A 19,716-nucleotide genomic window follows, 5' to 3' on the forward strand; every position below is an offset into this window, starting at 1 on the left:
AGAAGGGGCGGCAGGGAGGGGGTGGCCCTGCTTATCTGCTCTCCCACGCCCCCCAGCTGCATCCCTCCTGTGGTGGTGTCTGGGCTGCCCGCTGTAACCCGACTCCGCGCCCTCGCCCAGGCCCCCCCTGCGCTGGGGGCGGGAGCCGGAGCGCGCGCAGAGCCGGGCGGCCCGAGTGCCACATCACTGGGCCCCTCGCCGGCCGCCGCGCCCACCATGCTGCTCCTGGCCGTCCTGGCTGCCGCCGTGGCCGCCCTCCAGCCCGGGTGCCAGCCTGCTCAGGACCCTGCCGGTGAGGCCCCCTGCCCCGCGCCCACCGGGGGTAGGACATGGCGCTGGGGACCCAGAGTGGGCTCATGGTCGTGGCTGGTGGAGGAGCCTCTGCCCGGGAGGGGGCGTCGGGCTCTGCACGTGCAAGGAGCTGGGACCCCCGGCGGGGCGCAGTGGAGGGACTCGGGGCGGGGGGCAGGGGCAAGGTACTTTGCAGGACGGGGAGCAGCAGGAGGGGGCACCCCTGTGGCGAGGTCCCAGCCAGCAGGTGCCGGGCCAGGGCCAGGGGAGAGGCCAGCCGCGGCCCTGGGTCCTTCCAGGAATGGGGAGGCCTTGGCAGCCGCCAACTTTCACCCCGCCCGTCCGCTAGGGGCTGTGGTGTGGACGCCGTCCCGGAAGTGGGGGCGGGGAGGGGTGCTGTGTCTGGTGGGGGCTTGTGCATGTGTGTGTGGGCTCGTTGAGAGGGTCCCCGCGGCTGGTGGCACCCTGCTCCCCTGGAGGCCGGGGGTGGGGCTCTGGGATGCGAGGGCCCAGCAGGGTCAGGTCCAGCCTCTCGGAGCCCCTCAGCCGGCACGGGCTCCGCAGCTGTGCCGGAACCGAAGGCTCCACCGTGCAGGAGCCGCAGCCGCTCTTGCTTTCCATCTTTCAGCTGGGCTTTGCAGAGAAGCCAGGCCAGGCAGGTGCGTGTTGCATGCATGCTCACGTGTGTGTCACTGGTGGAAGCCCCCTCCCTGCCACCTCCCCCCCCAAAGATCCCAGGAAATATCTAGAATCACGTGCTTGTTGGAGACTCCAGGGAGCCTCCCCCTGACCTGCCCTGTCCTCACCCAGCAGGTGGGCCACTGGCCTGGCTGGTGCTGAGCGTGGCCGCGGCCCAGCCCGTGTTTCTAAGACCGGGTCCCTCCTTGCAGACGGGGTACGAGCTGAGTCCCCATATCCGGACCATAGCCAATGCAGGCAAGACCAGCAGGCAGTGTCCAGCCCCTGTGCCCGAAGGCTGCCCCCCAGGAGCTCAGGGCCAGCCTGGATGCTCCCTCTGCCCTCGGCCTCCTCCCTTGGCTGGGGGGAGCCTGGGGCCTGGGCTCTGGATTCAAGCTCTGACTCTGTGCTGTGTGATGTCCTGCCCTGTCTGGGTTCATTCTACTGTGGGCTCGGGGAGGGTGGAGAAACTGCTGCCACCTTGTGGCTGAGCCCTGGCAGCGCAGGCTAATGTGTCATTCAGATTAAAGCCAGGCGATTTCCCTAGTCCTTAGGATGGGGCGATGACACTTGGCCTCGGGGACCCGCAGTGGGGGCGGCCGTGTCCGCGTGGTTTTGTACCCTCCAGGTCTGCCTTTCGGACTCCCGGCGGTCCGAGGCAGCAGGTCTGGAGCCCGTGGCCCTGATCTTCCTTGGAGATGGAGTTTATGTAGATGATGGGGCCACCTGGGTCAAGCAGCCCGAGCGTGATGCCTGGAACAGAACTGTACGTAGATGGGCACTCGGAGAGGGGTCCTGTGACAGTCGAAGGCCACAGCCGAGGGACTTCCAGACCACCCGGAGCTGGGCGAGGCCGACCGCCCCCTCCCCCAGAACCCAGCTTGCAAGCCCCTGGAGCCAGGGGTGTGGTCGGCCCTGGTGTGTGCTGCTCGGTGACAGCCCTCCTCTGTCTCCCACGTGTGCTGGTCCCGGCTGCCCAGGTGCACCTGTCAGATGGGCAGGCCCTGCCCCTGCTCACCGGGCACACCCTGGCCACCCGGCACACGCCAGCTCCCCGTCCAGCAGACCTGCGAGGAAACAGAGGCGCAGTCCTCGCCCGAGGCTCGGGGAATTGGCTGGCGCGGGGGCCGGGGACTGTGGCTGCCCCGTCCACAGGGGGAACCGAGCACCAGGAGGGCTCAGGAGCGGGACTGCGTGGCCAGCAGGGCAGGCCTGGGGCCCCTGCGGCTCTGTCCCCATCCAGGGGGCCATCTTCCTGGCTACCTGGCCAGGCTGGGTGTCCAGTGGGCTCAGGACGAGGGGGTTTCCCCAGCTCCGGCTGCTGGAGCCCCCAAGCTCCCTCCCAGCCTCCTGCTGCCCTTTCTTTGGTCCCCGTCGTCCCCGCCGTGGCCGGCAGCTGGGTGGCGGCTCTGAGGCTGGGGTCCTGCACGTGCCTGGGCCTTGGAGGGGGCTTTTGGGTGGAGATCAGAGCCGCAGGGGGGTGGAGCCAGGGCTGGACTGTGAGCAGGGCTGTCAGCTGCTTGGAGCTGGGCACCACCGTAGAGGGGCCTTCATGTCCCCGGGGCAGGATGGGGGGCCCTGTACTGCGCCCCCCAGCGCTGGGAGCCCCCAGCCGCTCAGCCCCTCGCCTGAGAAGGGAGGTGCCTGCAGGGGCACGGGGGAGCCGCCATGGTGGCAGGGGCACGGGGGAATGGGCGCAGCGCTGCGCGTCCCTAACGTGGTGCATGTCCTCCGCAGGTGAGTGCCGCAGGCCGCGGGCTGCAGACGGCGGTAGGTACCGGCCCCCCTGTGTCTCCGAGTGGCTGCACCCCTTCCCCATCCCCATGTGCCCTTCCGAGCCCACTAGAGGGCTGGCGTTCCCAAGGTGGGCATGAGTGACAGGGCCCGTCACTCAGCTCCAAGGAGACCCAGGGGCACAGGGTCCACCTCCAGCTGTGGCCCTCCGGGCTCTGCCCCTGCTCCCTGGGGCACAGCTATGGGCATGGAGCCAGGGGCCTCTGGAGCTGGGAGAGGCAGAGCCTGCCCTGGTGTGGGGGCCTGGGGAGCCCCCCCCAGGCCCTGCCGCCTTTTCTGCCCCTCGCCAGGGCCAGACTCCCCACATGGAGATGGCCGCGTCCCGGGCAGGGGACGGCGGGAGAGCAGGGTTTTGCCTGGGGGTGGAGTCTCCAGGGGCTGTGCACCTGTGGCCGTGGCCCAGCCGGCCTCCTCCCTGCCCCCTAGCCTAGGCCGGCTCTCCTGTGCCCGTTTGCCCACCCAGGGGTCAGGATCAGGAGCCTCCTCCGGTGACTCTCGCAGGCCCTGGTCCCCCAGCCGACCGTGGGTGCCCTGGCTGGGAGTGACCGCTGCCCCTGCCTCCCCCCCTCAGCCACCTGCGTGGACCTGCAGCTGAGGACCTGCGCCGACGCCGCCTACAACCGGACGGCCCTCCCCACCCTGCTGGAGCACCGGTCCGCGGGAGGCGGTGGAGGCCAGCTCCGAGTACATCCTGCTGAGCGTCCTGCACCACCTGCTGGAGGGCCAGTGCAACCCGAGCTGCGGCTGCTGGGCTGCGCGGTGCTGGCGCCCCCCGTGCGAGGGCGGCCGGGCGCGCAGGCCCTGCAGGCACGTGTGCGAGGCGCTGCGGGAGAGCTGCCAGCCGGCCTTCGACGCCATCGACATGGCCTGGCCCTACTTCCTCGACTGCCACCGCTACTTTGCGGGCGAGGACGAGGGCTGCCACGACCCCCTGCAGGCGCTGCGGGGTAAGGGGGCCTGGCGGGGGGGCCAGACACAGGGACCTGGGTGGGCCGGGGCGCCCCCTCGCTGGAGTCCAGAGGAAGGCGTGGGTCAGAGGGCGCCTCCAAGTGGGGTTGCCTGGGCTCAGGGCACAGTGGGAATGGGCGAGGCTGGCCCGGACCGGCCCCAGCCAGGCTCCCGCAGGAAGCTGCTGGGCGTGGGCTTGGGCCCGGCCCAGGGTGGGCAGGAGCTGCCCCAGAGGCCCGTGGAGGAGGCTCCGGGGAGCGTGCGAGGGCTGCCCCAAGACAGATTTGCCTCCTCGGGTGCGCAGAGGGCTGGGGGTGGAACGGGCAGGCCCAAGGCCCAGGGAGCTGTGCATAGGGGTCCTGAGGCCACCCGGGGCAGTGCTGTGGGGGAGCCCCTGTGTGTCCCTCCAGCCCCCGGGGCCACCGCGCACACTGGCAGTGAGGAGGAGGCGTCCAGAGGCCTGGAGCAGCCGTGGCCAGGGGGCTGCCTGTGTGCTGGGGCCCACGGCAGCAGCCACGGTCGGCACGCGTGGCCTCCTGAGCAATGTGGCAGCGGGACTGAGGCCCCCATGTTTCCCTGTCGCTTCGTTTTCACGAGTTTAAAACAGAAATCTAAACAGCGTGTGCCATACGGGACAGCGCCAGGAGCCAGGTCCCGGTGGGCTTCCCAGGAGGTGAGACCCCCACTGCGGGTGGAGAGGGGTTCAGACCCCTGCTCCTGTTGGGGGAGCCGGGGCCGATGGCCCCAGGTCATTCACTGCAGGTGCATGGCTGGGTCCATGCGACCCACGTCACACGGCACGGGGCTCCGTGCGGGGACTGGAGGGGCCAGGGAATGAGACTGCTCTGGGGGGCAGAGCCATGGGGCCGTGGGCTCAGGCTGATCCCAGCTCCCCTCAGAGCCTCGAGCTCTTGGTCTGAGAACGGCAGTTCCGTCTGCTCCCGGCTCCCACGCAGGTGCCGGGGGGCGGGGGGTTGGGCGGTGTCTGCGTGTGGGGGCGGGACCGGTGTTGGAGGTTATTCCGGGCATTTCTGCCACCAGATTGCTGCTCTCGCCTGCTCTCTTCCCCCTCAGCATCTGAGCAGCCGGGCACCGGAGGCGCGGGGACCAGAGCCAGGTCCTTGCTGTCCGCTAGCTGGGCCTCAGTCCCCGGGGGCCGCTGCTCTAGGGAGCAGGTGGAAAAGCCACCAGCTTAGGAGCGGCCCTCTCTCCGCCCTGCCCGCCAGTCATCGTGGCATGGGACAGCAGTCACGGGGCGGGGCCTCTCACCGGTGCCGCCAGCGCCATCGGCAAAACGCGGACGTGGCTACTGCCAGCCAGGCGCAGAGACGGCTCAGAGCCCGCCGGCCGGCCCCAGGGCCGAGCATCCAGGCGCGTGCCCCCGCCTGCGCTTTGTGCTGCTCTGTGTTCCGGAAGTGTGTGCCGTGGCCCCACGCCCCTTTGTTGCTGGGCCATTGCTCTGGGTTTGACGGAGGGGCGTTTTAGTTCCAAACAGAGATGGGGTTTGGCAGGGGGGCCCCACTCCCAGGCGGCTGCAGTGCCGTGGACGTAGGGGGCGAGGGTGCTGCCAGTGTCCGAGTGGGCCCCAGGAGGTGGCAGAGGCCGCGGGTGGTGGCAGTGGGCAGGTGGGCCATGGGCGGTGGCAGTGGGCAGCGGGCAGCTCTGGCCACAGCGGAGCATGTGGCAGCCCCGCCCAGCTGACCCAGCCCCCCCCCCCCCCCGCGCTTCCCCAGGTGCCCTGGAGGCGGAGGAAGCGCTGCCCTCGGGCCTGCCGCCCACCTTCATCCGCTTCGCCCACCACTCCTACGCCCAGATGGTGCGGGTGCTGCGGCGGACGGCGGCCCGCTGCGCCCACGTGGCCAAGACCTACAGCATCGGCCGCAGCTTCGAGGGCAAGGAGCTGCTGGTCATCGAGTTCTCCAGCCGCCCGGGCCAGCACGAGCTGAGTAAAGGCGGGCGTCCCGGGGACAGCCTGACACCCGGTAGCTTTCGGGCTGGGGAGATGAGGCTGTCCCGCCAGGGCAGAGCAGGGCTGAAGTGGGTGGACAGTCCACACAGACGCAGGGAGTCGGGGTGGGGGGAGGGCAGAGGGAGGAGGGCGCCTCCCGGGAAGAGCTAGCCGGGGTTGCAACGCTCTGGGAGCGCCGAGCCCTCGGGTGCCGGAGGTGCACGGCGCTGGGCCTGGTGCCTGCCCCAGCAGGTGCAGACCTGGTGGTTTTGGCTCTGAGCTCCCAGACTCCTCGGGGACCAAAGCCGTTTCCATTTAAAAAGCCACATCCACTCCCGTGCGCACACAGCACCTCGTGGCTGGCAGGTCGCCTCAGCCCATCCTCACCGCCCTGGGCCCGGCAGTGTGGACACTGGATACCCAGGGGTCAGTGGTGTTCTCCCAGCAGGGTCGGGGGTCATCTGGCCACAGGGTCTCCAGCCGCCCCCCCCCGAGTCTGGATGTTTGGGGCTGATGGCAGGGGCTCTGCGATCGCGCATGGACCTGCAGCATCTGTGTGTGAGATGCAAAGCCCTCGGACTGGGAAGACTGAGGGACGTGGCTTCCACTCCCAGGGCCGAAGGCTACTGGACTGCACGCAGTCGGGGCGATGCCTTCTCCGTGAGAGAAGTGTGTGACTCTGCAGGGCTGACGTGCCCACACCACAGCAGCAAGTCTAACAGGCTCCGAATCCACGCACCCACCCGTCCACGTCTCCATCCATCTGTCCATCTACCCACCCACCCGTCCACAAATCCACTGATCTACTAACAGTGCACCCATCCATCCACATCTCTGTCCATCTGTCCATCCACATCTCTGTCCATCTGTCCACCCACCCATCCATCCATCTGTCCATCTACCCACCCACCTGTCCACAAATCCATTGACCTACTAACAGTGCACCCATCCATCCACATCTCTGTCCATCTGTCCATCCACATCTCTGTCCATCTGTCCACCCACCCATCCACCCATCCATCCATCCATCCGTTCACCCACAAAACCACCCGCCCACCCATAAATCCATTCATCCATCCACCCACCAGTCCATCCACCGATCCATCCATCTACCAGCATCGATCCACTAACCTATCCACCCATCCACCCACCCACTGATCCATCCATCCATCTACCCGCCAATCCATCCAGCCCCCAACCCACCCACCCATTCCTCCACCACCCATTCCTCCCCCACCCATCCCTCCCTCCTCCCTCCCTCCCATCTGTCCATCCACCTGTCCACCCATCCATTGAGGTTACTTCCAGCTAAGTACCAATGTGTATCTTGACTTGTTACACAAATGTGACATGGACCAAACATAGCATACCTTGTTATTACTTTTTAAAGATTTACTTATTTATTTGAAAAGCAGAATGATAGAGATGGAGACACACACACTCCCTCTCTCACACACACACATACACACTCCCCAAATACCCACATAGCTAGGCTGGACCACGCCAGAGCCAGGAGCCAGGAGGTCCATCCTGGTCTCCCACGTGGGTGGCAGGGCCCAAGGAATGAGTGTGAATAAGCCCGGCACGCCTGGGCATCCTCTCTGAGGTGGCCTCGAGCTGCTGGGGCCCCCAGGGCTCTGCGCTGACCCCCGTGTCTCCGATCCTACCCCCAGTGGAGCCCGAGGTGAAGCTCATCGGCAATATCCATGGTAACGAGGTGGCGGGCCGGGAGATGCTCCTGTACCTGGCGCAGTACCTGTGCAACGAGTACCTGCTGGGCAACCCGCGCATCCAGCGGCTGCTCAACACCACCCGTATCCACCTGCTGCCCTCCATGAACCCCGACGGCTACGAGGTGGCGGCTGCTGAGGTGGGCGCCCGCAGCCCGGAGGGCGTGGTCTGCCACCCTCCACGCTCGCTCACCTGCTCCCGGTTTTATTAGTGGCGACCGTGGCACCTGTGCCAGGGAGGTTGGGTTCCGCAGGCAGCAGCGCCAGCAAGGTCTTGCTTGGGGGGCGGGGAGGCCGCCAGCAGCCCTGCGGGTGCGGTGAATTACGGTGAACCATGCAAGTGGCACCTGCGAGGGAGGAGAGGGGCAGGTGACTGGGCTGCTGTTGGGGTCGGGGAAGCCCCCACGGGCGTGTCCTGGACCAGAGCCCAGCAGGTGCAGAGGGCAGTGCTGGTGACCCTTGTGAGGTGGCAGGGGGGCAGGGGGGAGGGAGAAGGGGGTGGAGGAGGGGCTGGCAGACACACAGCGAGCTCGCGGCTCGGAGCCAGAGGGAGGCTGGAGCCCAGCTCTGACCGGCGGCCATGCCGAGCCTCGGTCTGGGCGCTGACCCTGGCTGGACTGACCTGTCGTCCAGGGTGTGGCCACGCCGAGCCTCGGTCTGGGCGCTGACCCTGGCTGGGCTGACCTGTCGTCCAGGGTGCGGGCTACAATGGATGGACGAGCGGAAGGCAGAACGCACAGAACCTGGACCTGAACCGCAACTTCCGGACCTGACGTCCGAGTACTACCGGCTGGCGGCGACCCGCGGCTCCCGCACTGACCACATCCCCCATCCCGCAGCACTACTGGTGGGGTAAGGTAGGCGTCGCTGGGCTCGGGGCCAGCCCCTCCGTGGGCCTCCCAGGGGTCCCCCGGCTCCTCTAAGCCCAAATTTCCGGTCTGTGAAGTGGGGGCAGCTCCTTGGGGCTCCAGTGGGGCTTGGGGAATAGCGTGGAAAACACCCAGCCCCGGGCAGGTGGCCTCCGCCTCTGGCTAGCCCCATGGCACTCTGTCCATCCGAGCACGCCTCCCCCAGCCTGTGCACGGGGTGGGCCAGGGGCTCTCCCCCAAGGAGCTGCCTGTCTCAGGGGCTGGTGCACTGTAGCTGTGTCACTGGCTCAGTGTAGGGACAGAGGGCAGACCCGAGCAGGCATCTCGGCACTGAGGGCCCTGGAAGGCTGCCAGGAGGAGGTGACAGCCCGGGAGCCGGGGAGGGGGTTCCTGGTGGGCATTGAGTGCTGAGGGCGGCCCACCCCCTGCAGGTGGCGCCCGAGACGAAGGCCATAATGAAGTGGATGCGCACGGCGCCCTTCGTGCTGTCCGCCAGCCTCCACGGGGGCGACCTGGTGGTGTCCTACCCCTTCGACCTGTCCAAGCACCCCCACGAGGAAAAGATGTTTTCCCCCACGCCCGACGAGAAGGTGAGCCCGTGGGGAGGGCGGGGGTGGGCGCTGGACAGGAGTCCCTGTGCTCCCGGCCACTCCACGCCCTGTTCAGGTCCAGAAACGAAGCCCTCTGCCCAGAAGGCCTCCAGCCGCCCCTGCCCTGAGCTCCCCGGCCCCCCACCTGTCCTCAGTGTCCCCATTGGGAGCCTGGGGCTGCGGCCCTGGCCGAGTGCCCGCCTCGCCTGCTGGACGAGGGCGCAGTGCCCGGCGGCGCCGGCAGAGGGCAGTGCTGCCGCGTGCGTGGCGCCCCGGCGGGGTCCCGCGTCTCCCCGCGTCTCCCCGCGCGGGACCCTGCGCGTTTACCACGTGCGGCTCCGCGGGGGTCCGCGCAGGGGGCGCCGTCGGAATTCCGGCCCTGCCCTTCGCAGACCCGCGGGCGACCATGGCCTCCCGCCCCCCTGCTCTCCCCATAGCCAACTTGCCGACCCCCAGCCCGGCCCCACCCCCGTCCCAAACACCGGGGAGTGGGCGGCCCGCGGCAGGGGCGTGGTCGGGGACGGCGTGTGGGGGGGAGGGGGGCTGGACCACGGCCCGCCCGCAGGGGGTCGCTGGTGCGCTTGTCCTGCGCCCCCTCATCGCTCCAGGCCTACCCCCCATTCTCTCATTTGCTCTGGGCTCAGAACTCGGCAGGGTCCGCACAGGTGCTGCTGTCCCCGCGGTCGCCCGCCCCCTCCCTGGGCAGGCGCTGGCGGCAGGAGCCCCTCCACAGAGGCCCAGGGCCGGTGCAGCTCACCTCAGTGCGTCCCACCACAGCCAGAACAGACGCCCCCACCCCCACCCCCACCAGCCATCAATCACGGGTGATGACCCTGCGGCTCCGCAGCTGCGGTGGTCTCTGTGGAAGCCAGAGTGTCCCAGGAGAGACGCGGACGGGAGGGGCTGGCTGGGGGGGGGGCGTCCCAGGGCCCCCTTCCCCCCACCTCCGCACTTCCCACTTGGATCCCTCGAGCCGGGATCCGGGCTGGGGACGGCACCTGTCCCTGCCCTGCTGCCCACACCCCGGACACTGCGTGGCTGCAGCCTACCACCGGCCCCACAGGCAGGAGCGAGCAGGTGGGGTTCTCGGGCCAGTGCCCCTGGGTCCCTGCCTCCGTCCCCACCAGCCCTCCCAGCAGCCCCGAGTGTGTCTGTGTCCATGCTCTGGGCGGGAGCGCCTCCGAGCCCAGCCTGCGGCTCTCACACCCCCAGGGTCTGGGGCCCGTCAGAGCAGCTGCCTTCCGTGCCTTAGCCCAGGGGATGGGGAGGGGTGGGGGGAGGCCTGGGGAGCAGCAGAGAGGGACCCCGGCCCCACCCGGCAGGCCCATTGTCAAATGGGTAGTAGGGCTGGGGGGTGAAGAGACACGGCGGGCGGTGCACGCATGTAGCAGACCCCGCTGTCCACCTGCGGGCAGCACCTGCAGCCCCTGTGGCCTGGTTCAGCCGGAGGAGGGAGGGGGCCCTGCTGCACACAGCAGACCATGCCTGGGGTCCCGATCTGCCAGCCCCGGGGAGCAGAGGACGGGAGTGGTGGGCTTGGCTGCTCAGGGCCAGCACCGCACCGCCTCCCCTCTGAGAACCTGGACCAGCCCCTGCCTCCCCCAGCCAGGTCCTGGGACCCCGGCCGTGGGAGACCCTCGCCCTGGCCCACAGCAGCTCCTTGCCACTGAGCCCTGCCCACCCAGTGTCCCCCACTTTCTGACGGAGCCCCAGGCCATGCAGGAGGGTCCCTGCAGCACCTCCTGGGGCTTGTGGAGGGCTGAGACCCCACCCCAGGGGGGGTGTGTGGGCGGGGAGGCCCCTGCCCCCCCCGGGGTCCCCGCCACAGCAGACAGACCCAGCCCTGGGCCAGGCGTGGGCGGGCGGGGCAGGGGCTTCCTGCAGGTGAATCCTGGCAGCTGCCGCCGGGCCCGGGCAGAGGAGCCAGGGTCGTTATTCATAGTGAGGTCTGGTGGGGAGAGAAACTTCCTGGAAATGTGGCTGGCCCCGCCTCCACCCCACCCCCACGGCACACCGCCTCCTCCACCGGTGCTGCTGAGGGCGGCACCGTGTGTCCCCAAGACGGCCCACACGCGTGCAGGGCTGGGCCACCTGGCGGCCCCGCCACCTCCGGGCCTGTGGGGGACCTCCTCACTGCACCTGTGCCACAGGCGTCGGCTGGGCAGCACCGCCCCCTCCTGGCCGCCCCCGGTGTTCTGCGAGGCCCGGTCCCGCGGCAAGGGGAAAACCTCTCGCTTGTGCTTGGCAGATGTTCAAGCTGCTGGCCAGAGCCTATGCCGACGCGCACCCAATGATGATGGACAGGTCGGAGAACAGGTGTGGAGGCAACTTCCTGACGCGGGGCAGCATCATCAACGGGGCTGACTGGTACAGCTTCACGGGAGGTGCGGCCCCGGGGGTGTGGCCACGGGGTGTGGCCCTGGGTGTGGCCCTGGTGTGGTCATGGAGGTGGTTATGGGTGTGGCCCGGGTGTGGCCATCGGGTGTGGTTATGGGTGTGGCCCGGGCGTGGTCATTGGGTGTGGCCTGGGGTGTGGTCACGGAGGTGTGGCTGTGGGTGTGGTTATGGGTGTGGCCTGGGTGTGGTCATTGGGTGTGGTCATGGAGGTGTGGTCAGGGAGGTGTGGCCATGGGGGTGCTGGGTTTGTTCTCTGAGCTCTTACACCTCACCGTCCTGCCCTGTGGGGGCTGAGTGGGCTGGGGGGAGGCAGCACAAGGCCCCGTGACCCTGCAGAGACTCTGGGGTGCTAGCACTGTGTGTGCCCAACGCCGGGGCGCTCTCGGGCCCTGAGCAGCCCCGCAGGAGGCCCTGGGGCGGGGTCTGTGCCTTCCCCGGATCCTCAGCTTCACCGGCACCCAAACCTCTGTGTGCCAAGGCTGCCCTCAGGGAGCTGCGTGGGTGCCCAGAGCGGCCCCTGCTGGGTCAGACCCCCGGGTGTGCCCCACCCCCAGCACTGACCAGGGACGAGGAGGCCTTGGCCTGGTGCAGGGCCAGAGGTGGGCAGGGCTCAGGCTGTGGCTGTGTCTCCTCGCTCCTCTTGTGCCCTCGGCCGGCGGCACCCCCTCTGCATGTCCCAGAGCCACGCTCCGCACCTGCAGCCTCCCCATCACCCCCCGAGAGGCAGCTCCTAGCTCCCCCAGGTCTCGGGGTGCAGTTTTTCTGACTCTCACGCAGGGCCCCAGGGAGCTGAGTTGAGAGAGGCCCCATCCCGTAGCCACCGTGACCCAGGGCAGGCACAGGGGCGGGCAAGCAGGGCTGGGGCCCGATGGAGCGGAGGCGGCCACATGGGAGGGGCTGCCCTGGGGCAGGAGGTGGCTGTGGCCACAGCAGACACAGCCCAGAGGGAGGGAGGCGGCTGGCAGAGTGGGAGGGGCTGTGCCGTGGAGTGGGTGCCCAGCCCCAGCTGCCCCATGGGGTTAGTAAGGGCCTCATCCATCCAGTGTCCAGCTCAGTGGACGTTCCTGGAGTCCGGTGTTCTCGGGGCCCCCTGGGCAAGGGCCCGTGTGGTGCCAGCTGCTGCCGGCCCCCCAGGAGCAATTGGGTCAGGTCAGAGGGACAGGGTGGGGCTCCCCTCGCGGCTGTGCCCCCCGCCCCCCGCGCACATGGGAATGCCAAGGGCAGGTGCTGAGGCCTGCGCCTCGCCCACTGCTCCGTGCGGTGGGGACCACGACGCCCGACCCGCAGACGTCCAGCACCCCACGCCCCGGGAGGGCGGGTTCGGGACCACGCCTGGCTCCGTGGGGAGAGGGGCAGCCGGGGCCTGACGGGCTCGCTGTCCGTGCCACAGGCATGTCCGACTTCAACTACCTGCACAGCAACTGCTTTGAGATCACGGTGGAGCTGGGCTGCGTGAAGTTCCCGCCCGAGGAGGCCCTGTACACGCTGTGGCAGCACAACAAGGAGTCGCTGCTGAGCTTCGTGGAGATGGTGAGCCGGGGCCCGGCCCCTCCCTGGAGGAGGGAGCTCCTGGGCTTTGTCGGGCAATGGGAGAGCTGAGCAGAGGGCAGCGGAGGGAGACGCGTGAGGGCCCCGGGGGCCAGAGCGAGGGGCGTGGCCGTGGCAATGGGCAGGGCGCTGTGCAGGGGTGGGCGGTGGCCTGGCTGAGGGCAGCTGCGGCCTCCCCGGGGAGCGGGCAGGTGGGCGGGGAGTGGGGTCTGAGCCCCAGTCCCCAGGCGCCGGTGCCCACAGTGGGTGTGGCCTCCCAGCGGGTGCGGTAGGGTGCTGAGGGCTCGTGTGAGCTCAGAGGTGGAGATGCTGGGGCGTGCTGGCCTCGGCTGCTTCTCCAAGCGTTTTGAAGACTGCCTGATGCGCAGGTCAGGTGCGGTGCCCGGGACGTCATGTGGGCGCATGGGGGCTGCCCGTCCACCCCCAGGGCTCAGGGGCGACAGAGGATCAGGGCAGGTGGCCCGGCGGCGTCTCAGAGCCCGAGCCCCGGGCTGCCTGTCCTGTGTGTGAGCTGCTGCTTCTAGAACGTTCTGGAAGCTGTCAGGGCCAGGCGGAGCTTCCCCAGGCCTGTGGTGCGGCTGGAGCCCCTTCCCGCGCTGTGCTCCTTGGGCCGGCTGCGGCTTGGCCAGGCCTGGCTCGCGTGTGGTTTTATGGCCGTCTGGTGGAGATGAGTCCCGAGGAGCCTTCGTGCGTCTGGGATTCCTCCGCGGATATTGCTCGTGAAGTCTTGGGCGATGAAGATTTAATGGCGCGCAGGCCGCCGGCAGCACGCGCCGCTGGCTCCGAGACGGCCGCCCCAGGACCACCGGGCGCTGCCCTCTGATAAGCATCGCGCCTGTCGGGGCCAATTGAAGCCCTTCCCGCGGTGACGCTGACCAGGCCTGGGCGGGTGTCGGGGGCAGGGCGGCCATCTCCTCCCCAGCGGCTTCTGCTGCGCATGGAGATGACCCTGCAGCGCCCGAGCGCGGATGGCCCAAACCCTGCGCATACGGAGCCGCCCTGCGCGCGCGTGTGCCTGGGAGCGCGGAGCCCGGAGCTGACCCGAATGGACACCGGGGAGGGCTGCCTGGAGGAAGAGGGCGGGCTGAGTCTAGACGGCCCGAAGGGAGCCGGCGAGGGGGCTCTGAACAGAGGGCCTGCGGAGGGGCTGGGCGGCTGGGTCCCCGTCGCCCCGCCCCCTCGGCCCCACGCAGGGCTCAGGGGCTGGCGCCCACTGGCACCCATTTTATGGTTGGGAAGCAGAGGAGCAAAGCAGCAGACTGCCCACGGGCCCTGGGTGGGGTCTGTGTTTTCCCGGAGAAGAAGAGACCCCGCGGGAGGGCGGATTTGGCCGTGGTCCGGCCGCGCCCCGGCCCCGGCTCTGCGCTCCCTGAGGTTCTGTGGCTGCGTCCTTGTGATGAGCAGGGTGAGAAGTCTGCTTCAACGCTGGCTTTCAGCTTCCCATTAAACAGAGTATTTGCACTTATTTTGGAAGGCAAGATAGATGGACCGACGGATGGACCAACGGATGGACCGAAGGATCGATCTTCCATCCGCTGGTTCACTCCACAGCCGGGGCTGGGCCAGGGCAAAGCCAGCAGCCAGGGACCCCACCCAGGTCTCCCAGGTGGGAGGCAGGGGCCCGCGTGCTGATGCTACACAGAGCACAGGGCACAGGGCAGCAGGAAATTGGAATGAGAGCCAGGACCCAACCCAGCCGCTCCGAGGTGAGGGGTGGGCGTCCCGAGTGGCTGCTACTTTTATATTTTTAAAAAAATTCATCTATTTTTTAAATATTTATTTGAAAGGCAGAGTTACAGAGAGGTGGGAAGGGGAGACACAGGTATTACTCCCCACATGGCTGGACCAGTTGGCGCCGGGCCAGGGTGAAGCCAGGCGCTTCATCCGGGTCTCCCATGGTGGTGGCCGGGAGCCACTGCCTTCCCGGGTGCGTCAGCAGGGAGCTGGACAGGAAGTGGAGCAGCCGGGACTCGGGTTTGCGCTTGTGTGGGAAGTCGCTGTTGCAGGCGGTGCTACCTGGCTGTGCCACAGCGCCGGCCCCAGGGCGACACCCCTCCCGCTGCACTCCCGGTCTGCCCCGTGCTCTGACTTGGGAAGCGGCAAACCCATCTGTGTCCCTCGCCTGGCTGGACACTCATGCCGGCTTGCAGGGGTCGCCTTGCTGCTCTGAGTCCCCTCACCCAGGGTCCCGGTCCCCTCCAGCCTCGGCGCCCGTGCTGTTTTTGCTGGATGGAGCAGCAGTCGGGCTGGTCACTGTCTCCTTGAGGCTGTGTCCCGGAGCAGGTGGCTCTGTGGGGGGCTGCTCTGTGGAAAGTCCTGGGGGTGTGGAATCACAGGACGTGTGCAGACGGATACACGCTGAGTGCAGGGCAGCTCGCCCGACGCCAGGGCTGTCGCCGGAGTCCAGGCTGTCCCCCGTGTCCTCTGTGCAGCCGGGGAGGGGGGCGGGAGCTGGGGGCCAGGAGCCAAGTCGGGCGGAACGTGGGGTCCCTGCACACCCAGGACGCGTGGGGTGGATCGGGAGGGCATCGCCTGCCACCTGGGGAAACGGAGGCACAGAGCGGGGAGCGCCCTGCTCAAAACCGCCCGGCAGCTGGCACCGGCTCCACGCCCCCTCCCTGTCTGCAGGTGCACCGTGGCATCAAGGGCGTGGTGATGGACAAATTTGGCAAGCCCGTCAAGAACGCCCGCATCTCGGTCAAGGGCATCCGACATGACATCACCACAGGTGAGCCGCTCCCGGTGCTCGGTGCTCGGTGCTCACCAGGAGGCAGCCTGGTGCCGGGGAGGAGCCTGTTCCTGGTGCTAGGTGCTCGGTGCTCACCGGGAGGCAGCCTGGTGCCGGGGAGGAGCCTGTTCCTGGTGCTAGGTGCTCGGTGCTCACCAGGAGGCAGCCTGGTGCCGGGGAGGAGCCTGTTCCTGGTGCTAGGTGCTCGGTGCTCACCGGGAGGCAGCCACGTGTCAGGGAGGAGCCTGTTCCTGGTGCTAGGTGCTCAGTGCTCGCCAGAAGGCAGCCTGGTGCCGGGGAGGAGCCTGTTCCTGGTGCTAGGTGCTCGGTGCTCACCGGGAGGCAGCCACATGTCAGGGAGGAGCCTGCTCCCGCCCGACCCTGCTCCGAGCGTCTGGGAGCTGCCTCCTTCTCGGGTCTCACCTGCACCTGGGCCCCTTGTTCATACCCCAGCATCCACGCCCCATGGATGAACCGGTGCGTCCTGTGCCCAGCCCCGGCTTCAGCTGCCCCCGGGAGTGAGGGTCCAGAGGAGGGGGGGAGGGGCTGGGGCTGCTCAGTGGGGTCTTCGGAGCAGAGGCAGCCCTAGGCAGGGCTCTGAGGTGTGGGTAGGAGTTCGGTTGAGGGAAGAGGCAGGGAGGCCACCCAGGCAGGTGCAGAGAGAGAAGTTCCCGTCTGGACCTCTGCTGGCCTCCCCCACCCCGTGTCTGCAGCCCCCGCGAGGGTCCTTTTATTCTGTTCGCCCCCAGCCCCTGACGGCGACTACTGGAGGCTGCTGCCCCCAGGCTCCCACATCGTTATCGCCCAGGCGCCCGGCTACTCCAAGGTCATCAAGAAGGTCACCATCCCGCTGCGCATGAGGAAAGCCGGCCGCGTGGACTTCATCCTGCAGCCCCTGGGGCTGGGGTCCAAACAGGGCCTTCTTGGGGCACGGAGAGCCAGGGCCGGGCCCCGAGACCCGCTGGACGGCGCTGGCCCTTGGGGGGAGCCTACGGTGCCCGGCCTCGAGCCCCCGGGGGCGCGTAGGCAGCCGGCCGCGGGGGGCAAGCCGTGGTGGTGGTCCTACTTTGCGTCTCTGAGCTCGCACAGGCCGCGCTGGCTGCTCAAGTACTAGCGCTGCCCGGCCGTGCCCTGGGCTCCTGGCTCTTGATGTGGTCACGTGGCCGCAGACGTGGCCACAGACGTGGCATGCTGATTAAAGTGTCTCCAGTCACCTTGTGCTGGCACGTGCTGGGAGGGAGGGGACGGCTGTGGCTGGCCCCAGGCAGCTGTGGCCTCGTCCCCTGGGGAGGCGACCCCAGGATCCCACACAGGCCATGGCGGGGTGGGGACTCGAGCCCCCTGCACCCCCGACCTCTCCCAGACCACAAGACCTTGAGCCAGTTTCACAGATGGGAAAACTAAGGCTGAGGGAGGTGCAAGGCCACAGCGGGAGCTCAGCTCCGGGTCTCAGCTGAGAGCAGGAAGAAGCGTCAGCCTAGCAGAGGGCGGTGGGGTGGGCAGGGGCAGGGGTCTCCCTCGGACCCCCCCTCATGCTGTGTCATCACTGGCTGTGGTCCTGGCTCCGCCTGAGGCCGCTCGCCTTGGCTTGCGGCTGTCGCTCTGTGGCCCTCTCTGCTGCCAGACTGTCCTGTGCCCGCCTCCAAAAAGCCAAGGTCGCCTGCACTGCGGCTCCGGCGGCTTCCAGTGCCCCAGCGCCTCGGCTGAGGGATGACAGGGTGCCCATCAGCGGCACCGGCTCCTGGCCCGACACCAGGCCCCTGGGTTTGCAGGCGCCCTGCATGGGGTTTTGGGGGGAGGGCTTGGCCATCCCTGGAGCTCAGAGCCCCGCTGCCCCACCTCCCCCGCACCTGCTGGCTCCCCCGTGGAGGGGACTGCGCAGCATTCTGGGGACATGGGGCAGGGAAGCTGCAGGTGCCGCAAGGGACACGTGGGAGACTCACCCGGGCACGGCGCAGAGGACAAGGGCCTGCCTGGCCTTGGGGGAGTGGGCCGGGAGGCGCAGTGGCTGCTGGGGGCCCGGCTCTCACTGGATGTGGACAGGTAAGGGAGCCGGGGAGAGCCGTGCAGGCTGGGCCGCACAGGGACGGGGGCTGGGGGTGCGGACGTCTTACTAATGGAGAAACAGGAAAACAGCAGATGGGGTCTCCAGGGTGCTCTGACCCGGCCCTCCTGTGTCGCACAGTGATGGCCACCAGTGCCCATCTGAAGTGGTGACAGGAGCAGCAGGTGCTGGGACACGCGGTCTCTATGCAGGCACAGCCCGCAGTGCCGCCCGAGTTGTTCTGTGTGCTTCCTCTGGTTAGTGAGAACACGGTTAGCATTACCCACGGACTCGGCACAGAGGGCCACGCAGCCGGAACCTGGGGAGCCGGGCGTCACACAGCTCCGTGCCCAGTCCCTCCTGGCAGCCCTGCAGGGGTTCCTGGGTGCAGGGGGAGGGTGTTCCCGATGTCAGGGATTTGGGGAACACAGCACCCTGAAACTGCTGAGCGAACAGCAGACACAGGGCGGGGGAGGGGACGGCAGGGCTGGTCCCCTGTGCTCAGGGGCAGATGGAGGCGTGGGCGGCGACGGGAAGAGGGAGGTGCAGAGCAGGGAGACTGGAGGTGCCCGGAGCTGCCCAGGCTGGCGCCCCGGCCGGCAGCTGTGAGGTCTGGGGTCCACGGCAGGGGCACAGGGCCCCCCCAAGCCGGGGGCTCTGGCCGTGGTGTCCTGACTGCATGGAACACAGGGCTGGTGTCCCACCTGGGAAGGGACCGGGAGGCCTGTGGGGAGGAGAGGTGGCGTGCAGGCTGTGGGGTGGCGGGGGCCGGTGATGCTCCCGGGGAGGGGCGGGGCTCACCAAGGGGAGGCAGAGACCCATGGCTGGAGGGGAGCAGGCCCCCTCCTCAGCACGAGTGAGTGAGGCAAGGTGGTCGCTCCGTGTTACCCACGAGTCAACCACAGCTAAGCCATTAGCAAATGTGCGGGGACGCCGGGACACCCGGACACCCAGGCAGAGGAGGGGTGCGTGAGCCGGGCTTCAGGGACCCTGGACGGCTCGGCTGTGGCTGAGGAAGGCCTGTCTCCTCCGGCAGACAGAGGTCACTAGGAGAGACCCAGAGAGCTGGCGCACAGGTCGGCAATGTGGACGCTGGGGCCAGCGCTGTGGCGCTGTGGGCTAAGCCTCCCCCTGCGACACCGGATTCCCGGATCAGAGCACGGGTTCGAGTCCCGCTGCTCCACTTCCAATCCAGCTCCCTGCTGACGCACCTGGGAAGTTATCAGAAGGTGGCCCAAGTGCTGGGGCCCCTGCACCCACGAGGGAGACCCGGATGGAGCTCCTGGCTTTGGCCTGGCCCAGCCCTGGCTGCTGTGGTCATTTGGGGGGTGCTGGGAGATCTCTTTCTGTTTCTCTATCTCTCTCTGTCACTCTGCCTTTCAAAAAATAAATAAAATAAATCTTGAGAAGAAGAAGGTGGAGAGTCCCTCTAATCCTATTCTAGAAAGTGTAGAAACAACAAACTTTTGCTGCCGCCTGCCCCAAGCCCTTCCCTGCCGGGCGAGTGAGACACACACAGTGACCTGGGCTTGGCCTTAGAGGGGGTTCTGGCCAGGCTGTGGTCACCTCGGCCACTCCCAGCACAGAGGCGGGGCTGGGCGGGGCTGGGCGGGGCCGGGCAGCTGCGGTCACATCCCCAGGGGTGTCTCCTTCTCCACCCACCTGCCTCCCACCAGCAGGGCGAGGGGGTGGGTCCCGGGCTGCCCCCTTCTGCTCACTTCCCATTGGCCAGGCAGAGGTGTGGAGGTGACGTGGCTGCTTGAGGCACCTGCATCGGTGTCTGAGCGCGTGGTGTGTGCCCTGGTGCCACCCCCAAGTCCAGGTTCCCCCAGTGCACACCGTGGGAGGCAGCAGGTGGACAGCTCAAGTAGTCGGGCTCCTGCTACCCACACAGGAGACCTGGACGGAGCTCCTGGCTCCTGCTTTGGCCTGGCCCAGCCCAGCGGTTGAGGGCATTTGGGGAGTGAAGCATGAACTCTCTGTTTCTCTCTTTGTACCTGTGTTTGGGAGTCTGTCTTTCAAATAAAACGAGAATAAATGAAAATGCTCTTACCCAAAGGAGCGTTGAAAACAAGGCTTTGCTACTCCAGGACAACAGGGGTGGGTTTGCGAAGGCAGCCATGCACTGGGGGCAGTGCAAGGGGCGCCCCC

The 19,716-nt window shown here is 68.1% G+C and overlaps 1 protein-coding gene across 1 annotated transcript; it reads left to right on the plus strand.

The window, feature by feature from the left end:
- Positions 1 to 201: 201 nt before the first annotated feature.
- On the plus strand, positions 202 to 18,318 carry CPZ (carboxypeptidase Z). Its single transcript, XM_062212880.1, is given in 14 exon segments — positions 202 to 292; positions 2,707 to 2,739; positions 3,335 to 3,420; positions 3,422 to 3,710; positions 5,445 to 5,657; positions 7,333 to 7,529; positions 8,085 to 8,148; positions 8,151 to 8,215; positions 8,217 to 8,246; positions 8,690 to 8,848; positions 11,097 to 11,232; positions 12,636 to 12,775; positions 15,422 to 15,521; positions 16,271 to 18,318. Coding segments are annotated over 14 exon segments (1,953 nt in total). The 5' UTR covers positions 202 to 216; the 3' UTR covers positions 16,636 to 18,318.
- The last annotated feature ends 1,398 nt before the right edge of the window (positions 18,319 to 19,716 follow it).

This window comes from Lepus europaeus, chromosome 16 (assembly GCF_033115175.1).
Source record: "Lepus europaeus isolate LE1 chromosome 16, mLepTim1.pri, whole genome shotgun sequence".
NCBI classification, from domain to species: domain Eukaryota; kingdom Metazoa; phylum Chordata; class Mammalia; order Lagomorpha; family Leporidae; genus Lepus; species Lepus europaeus.